The 7,591-nt window shown below is 43.2% G+C and overlaps 1 protein-coding gene across 1 annotated transcript; it reads left to right on the plus strand.

Moving 5' to 3' along the window:
• The first annotated feature begins 1,372 nt into the window (after positions 1–1,372).
• Positions 1,373–6,578, plus strand: cited1 (Cbp/p300-interacting transactivator, with Glu/Asp-rich carboxy-terminal domain, 1). Its single transcript, XM_041195941.1, has 2 exons — positions 1,373–1,430; positions 4,489–6,578. The coding sequence occupies exon 2, from the start codon at positions 4,514–4,516 to the stop codon at positions 4,976–4,978; it is 465 nt and encodes a 154-aa protein (XP_041051875.1). The 5' UTR covers positions 1,373–1,430; positions 4,489–4,513; the 3' UTR covers positions 4,979–6,578.
• The last annotated feature ends 1,013 nt before the right edge of the window (positions 6,579–7,591 follow it).

Consider the following 7,591-nt stretch of genomic DNA (forward strand, 5'->3'; position numbering starts at 1 on the left):
TTGTGTGAGACTTCTAAATGCTGACGTTCAGAGAGACTTGGGTTAACTCATGCAAGGAACGAGAAACTTAACATATAGGAAGGCAAATGGCCTTCACTGCAAGGGGATTATAGGGCAAGAATAAGAAAGTCTTGCTACAATTATACAGTGTTTTGCTGACACCACCTACAGTACTGAGTGCAGTTTTCCCATATTTAGGAAGGATATATTTGCATTAGAGACATAACAGTGAAGGTTCACTGGATTGTTTCCTGGGATGAGAGGGTTGTCCTGTGATAAGAGACTGAGTAAATTGGGCCTTTACTCTTTGGAGTTTAGAAGAATGAGAGGCAATCTCATTGAAACATGCAAAGGTTCTGAAGGAGCTTAATAGGGTAGACAGTGAAAGGTTGATTCCCAAGGCTGGGGCATCTAAAGCATGGGGGCAAGATCTAGAGTGCGTTGGGTGATTCCTTCACTCAGAGAGTTGTGAACCTTTGGAATGCTCTACCTCAGAGGGTTGCGGATGTTCATCAATGAATATATTAAGACTGAGATGCATTGGTCTCTCAGAGAATCAAGTGCTGGTATTGAATGGTGGAACAGGCTGGGGCCACATGGTCTATCCCTGCTCTTTGTTTCTTATGCTCTTACATTCTTCTCCAGCCATTTGAGACCAGAACTGCTTAGTATGCACCTTGAATCAATAAAAGGCAATTTGGCTTTTGTTCTTTCTAAGCGACACACCATCAGCAGATGTTCGCATTATTTGAGATTTCCCCTTTTAATGATGCCTTGACTTTGCTTTTATTTAAGGAATCAATGGAAAAGCTGCAGACGAACAAACAGGACAATCCAGACCAGGTTTTGCAGTCGCTCCCCTCGGTTCCATTTGCACGTTGTGTCAGTGAATGCTGATGGGGATAGGTCAGAATAACGCCGAGACCAGAAGAGAAAAGCGCTTTCATTGCAAGTGGGGATTCACAGAGGGAGCGGTGCACAGATTCGCTGGGCAGAGAGAATCGGATTGAGTGTAGATCGTTCAAATTGAGATATCCTTTGGGAACGGTCTCCAACCCAGGAGAAAACCAGCACAGATACCGCTGTGGCTGTAAGTGATCCAGCAAATCATCAAATTCAAATGTGGGACCAACACTGCGCTCTCGGATCTGACTGAGAACTCTACCGTCCATCGACTCGGACTGAGCCCTCAATTCCGGGGATTTATCCAGATCAGATCAGTGTGTAGACAGCGGAGCTCCAGCACCAACCCAAGGAGACAGGACCGCATCACACAGAAGCTGGACATTGGAGGGTTACTTTCTGAGAGTGTTTGGGGAGGGGAGGGGAGGGGGTTGGTTATTGTGGTTCTGCATTTCCATCCGATCAACAAAGTCATGTTTGCAGAAGAAACCTGAGCAACTAGTTCGGGGGAAGCAACCTTGGAGAAGGTAAGACTGGACACCACGGGTCCCTTTCCCCTTTGTTTAATGCTCAGCAGATTGAATGCAGACTAGATTATAAAGTTTACTATGTTATAAAGTATACCTCAGCAATTGTTCAACTTTTAGGAACTGTCGACTTGGCCGTTCAGCAGGGGCTAGCCGGTCCTCTGCAGAAGTAGCTTCCATCGATATGCATGCTGCTTAAAAAGATATTTCACCAGATTCATCCAGTTTGACCCCACCAACAACAGCTGGAGCCAGGCTGGCAGACCCCTTGGCTCCAATTGAATTTTTACAGAAACCGTGTTTATGGAACAGGTCGCTGGGTTTAGCTAAGCCCCGAACCAATCCAACCGCCCGGGAAACTGGGTCCTGCCATATTTAGCATCCAGGTGACATTGTCTCAACTGTGGATGAAAGTGCAATGAATGCATCCAATGCATTTCATCTCTCGACTCTATGGTATTTGAAACGTATAGGTCTCGATCATCCATCGCACAATCAGTTCACCGTTAAGTATGTCAAACAGAACAGAACCGGTGCGGTTCAACCTCAGAATAAAATATAAGCATGCGTCTGAACAAATGTCTACATTTTTAACCCTTGTAATATTCTTGCCCTGCATTTATGTAGTCATTTAATGGCAGACAAGATCCGTTATATCGATATTACTAAAATATCAATTTAGGGCTTGTTAAAAGATTTTAAATGTTTATTATATGTGCCTTTTAGGCTTTGAAAAGTTCAGTAAAGGCCTGGTGTTGGACTCATAGACGTCTACAGCACAGAAGGAGGCCATTCAGCCCATCGTGTCCGCGCGGTCAACAAAATCTGTCTACACCAATCTCAATTTCCAGCTCTTGGCCCATAGCCTTGGAGGTTATGGCAACACAAGTGAATATCTAAATACTATTTAAATGTTATGAGAGTTTCTGACCCAACCACCCTTTCAGGCAGTGAGTTCCAGACTCCCACTACCCTCTGGGTGAAAAAATTTCTCCTCAACTCCCCTCTTAGCCTCCTACCTCTTACTTTAAATCTATGCTCCCTGGTTATTGCCCCATCTATTAATGGAATAAGTGCCTTCCTATCCATCCTATCTATGCCCCTCATAATCTTATACACCTCTATCAGGTCCCCTCTCAACTTTCACTGCTCCAAGGAAAACAACCGCAGCCTGTCCAATCTTTCCTTATAGCTCAGACCCTTCAGCCCAGGCAGCATCCTGGTAAATCTCCTCTGCACCATCTCTGATGTGATCACATCCATCCAGAATTGCACATAGCACTCCAGTTGTGGCCTAACCAGTGTTTTATACAGTTCCAGCATAAACTTACTGCTCTTGTATTCTATGCTTTGGCTAATAAAGGCAAGTATCCCATAAACCTTCTTAACCACCTTACCTACCTGCCCTGCTACCTTCAGGGATTTGTGGATATGCACACTGGGGTCCCTCGGATCTTCAGTACTTTTCAGGGTTCTACCATTCATAATGTAATCCCTTGCCTTGTTAGAGAACCAGTGACCCTGTCCATTTGGAATGGGAGACATCCTTGGGGGTGCTGTGGGAATATGTTATGGCAGGTTAATGGGGATAATAGAAACACAAAAAAAGTCCAAGAGATGGGATGAGCAGATGGTGTTGAAACATCATACAACGAAAAACATTCTTCCAGTGTCATAGCAACAAAGGGATCATTTAAAAAGTTTGAATTCTGGAAGGCAAAAGTGGTGTGAAATGAGGATGAAAATTAAAATGTTACTACAGGAATGTAGTTGTAGGAATGTTTTGAAATATCCAGCAAATATTAATTTGCTTCCCATTGTTTTCTTATAGGGCCAATTGAGAACTTTAAAGCAGGTGTGGCAGATGTCTTTGATAGGTTAAAGGGATTTCACATTTGTAACTCCTCTGGACCACATGATATATATCCAACAGACTGTGAGAGGTCAGGGAGGATATCTGGCGGAACTGGTTTATCACCCGCTGGGCACTGCTGAGGTAAGCAGGGGTAATACCTAGGGATTAAAACTCTGGTTCGGGCAATTAATTACCAGGCCATTGAGCTATGGACAGGTTCACTGGTTCATGGCAACTGAATAAGCAAATTTCTTTTTTTTTCACATAGGATTTTAGGGGATTTTGCAGGAAATGTGCTAGTGTTTTGGAAGATTCCAGCAAGTTATTCAATATTTTTGTGTAAACTGCAAACCAGTGCCCTTGGTTGTGAGGAAAAATCAGAACAGCTAAGCTTTACAGTCCAGATGGAGGCAGTTAAGGGTTGGGTTGGTGGGGGGTGGAAGAGGTTACCTCATGGAGATTTATAAATGACATTGACACTGTAAACCCAAAATTCTATTTTAAATCAAGGCAGGGAAGTAAGACCAGGGGACATCAAGTTAAATTAAAAATAGGACGAACAGCTTTCTTCAAAAGCGATAAATGTTTGGAATACCGCTGGGCAACGAGAAACACGGGTGATCAACATAGTGAAATGAGAAGAGTGTGAGGGCCAGCGACCTTTACTGACCCTGCACTTATGAATGAAGAGGTTAGGCTTGCCAATTATAACTCTTTTCAATATTTCTTTGGTTAGATTAGGTATGGTTGTCTACACAGGTTCTACATTGATTTCAGTGACAGCATTCTGTCTGCAGAGGCTGTCAGTTCTACATGAACTGCATCTTTTAAAATGTCTTAACAATCTCACTTGGAGCAAACTGTTATCTGATCGCAAAGAGCTAATCGGATCCCCAATGCTTTGCCACTTAGAGCTGGACCATCATCAAGAGTCTTGTTGTTTTGCCCTATGACATGATTAATGAGAAACTGACCTTAAAAGATGCACTGTATGGAGGAGATCTGGTGAGGACTGTGGCACACGCTGATGCCAATTCTGAATACTAACATGCTGCAACATAGCGACTAGAATGTAAGCATTTAAAAAGTCCCAGAATGAACAAGTTTTTGGTATGTGCTTTTTCCTGAAGATGCACTGTTGGTGTTTGCAATTCTATCCCTGGGGTGTTGCTAATTTAAAATTGTTTTCCCCTCCTCCCCAAGGTCCTTGGCTGATCTCAGTGGGTCGATGAGTTCTCTGGTGTATCCCGGACTGAAGGAACGGGAAGCAGTCACAATGAGGCACTATGGAGACTCGGTAACTCGCAGCAGGGCTCCCGGTGGCAGCAATGGACAGTTTCACTCAGGGCTGATCGCCTCTTCATGTGGAGTCCAGCAGCAGCAGTTCAACCTGCACAGCCCGCAGCTGCTGGCCAGCTTGCAGCTGCAGAAACTCAACAGCCAGTACCACGGCTCAGCTCTGCACATTACTGCAACCCCTGGGGGTAGCCAGGCACCGGCTGCTCCTCAGCCCCCAGCCCAGACGGTCCCGGCCTCCCACCCCCCAGGTATCATTGATACGGACCTCATCGATGAGGACGTACTTATGACCCTGGTGCTGGATTTGGGCTTGGACCAAGTGGACGAACTACCTGAACTCTGGCTGGGACACAATGAGTTTGATTTCACCTCTGATGTGACTCCGACCTGCTGACAGTGAGCCAGCCTGGCCAGCTGCTAGTTATATATGTATGAACCTATCTGATCCCAACTGATTAAAACAGATCTGAACTGGGCCGAAGTGAACTGATCTGAGAATGATAGCATTCAGTTCCCTATTTACAAGCTGTACCAATACTGTATACTCAGATAGTGGACTGGCTTTCTTTTCGCAAAGTGTTATGTCATAGAAATGTCATCTCTCAAGGAAAGATTTCCACATTGACCGAGTTGCAGAGTCGATGAAGGAGCTTGCTTGCAGTGCTGTAGGACACCATCAAGATATGTTTGACACAAACGGAGCTGGCACTTGAAATCCTAATTTCTTGGAAACACAAAAGGATCTATGATCCTGTTTGATGTGCCTTAAAAAGTTGGCAACATTCTTGTTTTTTTTTCACCTGGGAGCTGGAGATGGTTAACCAGAACCATAGACATTCCCTTAAAGTTACACCAGCCATATCCCACTCTCTTGTTTTTCATTTAGATGGCAAATTTGAGATACTCAGCTCTGCAGGAAACACACTAATCCTCTGTGGACAAAATTGGAAAATGCCAGATTGCTTTATTGGACTGCTGAATTTGCTGTATTTAATTTGGGACTGGGATGGGCAGTGGCCTAAGGATTTTGTCTCACCAGTCCACACTACCATACATCACATGCCAGATGTTTTATTTAACTTGAACAACCAAGTTGACATAAATTTGATGTAGTTCCTTTTGGATTGCATAAGCATCTCTGCAAAATAGCATCATGTCCTGACCTATAGGGAGAAAAGGGCCAAAGCTTCTCCGTCAGGATGCTCGTAGTCTTCCAGATCTAGTCCATTGCCCTCCTTACCTTATCAGTTGTGTAAAAACTGATTAAAGAAACACAAAAGAAAAATATATAAAAAACTACCAAATACAGCTGGAAGCTTGCTATTCAGGATGAAAGCAGAGGGACAGCAGTGGCCATATCCCATGAAAAACACTGTTGAGCATTCAGTCTTCCTCCCAGTTTATGTCCACAGCCTATGGTTTGTCTCCCATATCTATGGCCGAAGTAGTTTCAGCTTACTTCAGAGTTGTGGTGTTTACATAACTCATATATATGTTATATATGGTTTATATATACGTATTATATGTAGCAATGGTAGTACTGATAGTGCTATGTTCCTGGTTTGTAAGGGGAGGTACGAAGGGACACTTCTCCCCAACAGGACAGAGAAATCAGAATGCCTGTCACTCACTGTGGACAACTCTTGTGCTCCTAGTGGCCAGTTTCAGGTTGATACTGGCAGAATCCTGAGGAGTCACCTGGCTCCTTTCCCCATTCCTGAGCTGGGCTATTGTACGATAGACAAAGTCCCAATGGTAGAAAACATATTTTCTAATTTAAGATATTAGACCCACACTATTAGACATTTAGATCCCACTAGGTAGTAAAATAATCAAAGTAATGTGGAGGTAGGACATGGATTTGCAATGCAGTTCAATGCACAGTAAGTTCTAACACTCAGTAGTAAGTAGTATGTCATAAATGATCAGCTGTCCTTATATACTAACAGGCAGCTTGATGTTCATTCTTGATCATGTGCAACTTAGAATTATCAGAAAGCAAAGCATGATTTTCTTTAAAAAAATTTAAAAAAATAAGTTCAGGATTAAGTTCATCAGGTTTTAAGTTACAGCCCAAAAGGAACATGAGAGAAGCAGATTTGTTGCTGACATACAGCAGGTTGTGGATGGAGAAGATAAATGTAGTGTGATTATAGCCAAGCCCTGCATATTCAATGGACAATCTTCAAGCTTGCTCATGTTTGTGTGCCAAAAGCAGGAGACAAACCGAATTATGCTTTCACTCGAGTCTCAAGAGCTCTACATCCAAAATTAAAGTAGCATTAGGAGCAAGGGCCTGGGAGCATTAGATGCTTTCTTTAGGGAGAAGAAGGAAGAATCAGCCAATCACCACATATCACTCTGTACAGCACAGTCAGTGGAGCTGGTTAGAGAGCACCGTTGTAAAAGAGGACCAGTATTTTTTGGGATGTGGGTGTTGTTAGCAAAGCCAGACTTTGTTGCCCTTGAACTGAGTCGCTTGCTTGGCCATTTTGGAAGGCAGTTAAGAGTCAATCACATTGTTGTGGATCTGGAGTCACATGTAGGCCAGACCAGGTAAGGATAGCAGATTTCCTTCCCCAAAGAATGTTTGTGAACCAGATGGGTTTTTACAACAATCAGTGCTGGTTGTCATGGTCACCATTACTAGCTTTATATTCCAGAGTTATTAGTTGAATTCAAATTCTACTAGCTGTTGTTGTGGGTTTTGAACCTATATCCCCAAAGCATTAGTCAGGACTCTACATTACTAGCCAAGTGACATTACTGCAATGTCATCATGTTCCCTTAAGCTTGTTAAGCTCCCTTTATGCTTAAGGTTACTTGTCAGCCCTCTTGCTTTAGAAATTGAGTTGGGATTGTCATCAGTAAAGAGAAAAATCTAAAAATATAGCTGTCAAGGGTGAAGAGAAGGAAATCAGATAAAATAATTTGAGCAATGAAGCTGAGTAGTTGAGTAAGTTCAGTGTTATCTCCAGGTGGAAAGATGGGCGCTGAAAATCTAAAA

Source organism: Carcharodon carcharias, chromosome 9 (assembly GCF_017639515.1).
Source record: "Carcharodon carcharias isolate sCarCar2 chromosome 9, sCarCar2.pri, whole genome shotgun sequence".
In the NCBI taxonomy this organism is placed as follows: Eukaryota; Metazoa; Chordata; class Chondrichthyes; order Lamniformes; family Lamnidae; genus Carcharodon; species Carcharodon carcharias.

Coding starts and splice junctions, on each gene's coding strand:
- cited1 (XM_041195941.1), top strand. CDS start 4,514: ATGAGTTCTCTGGTGTATCCCGGACTGAAGGAACGGGAAGCAGTCACA.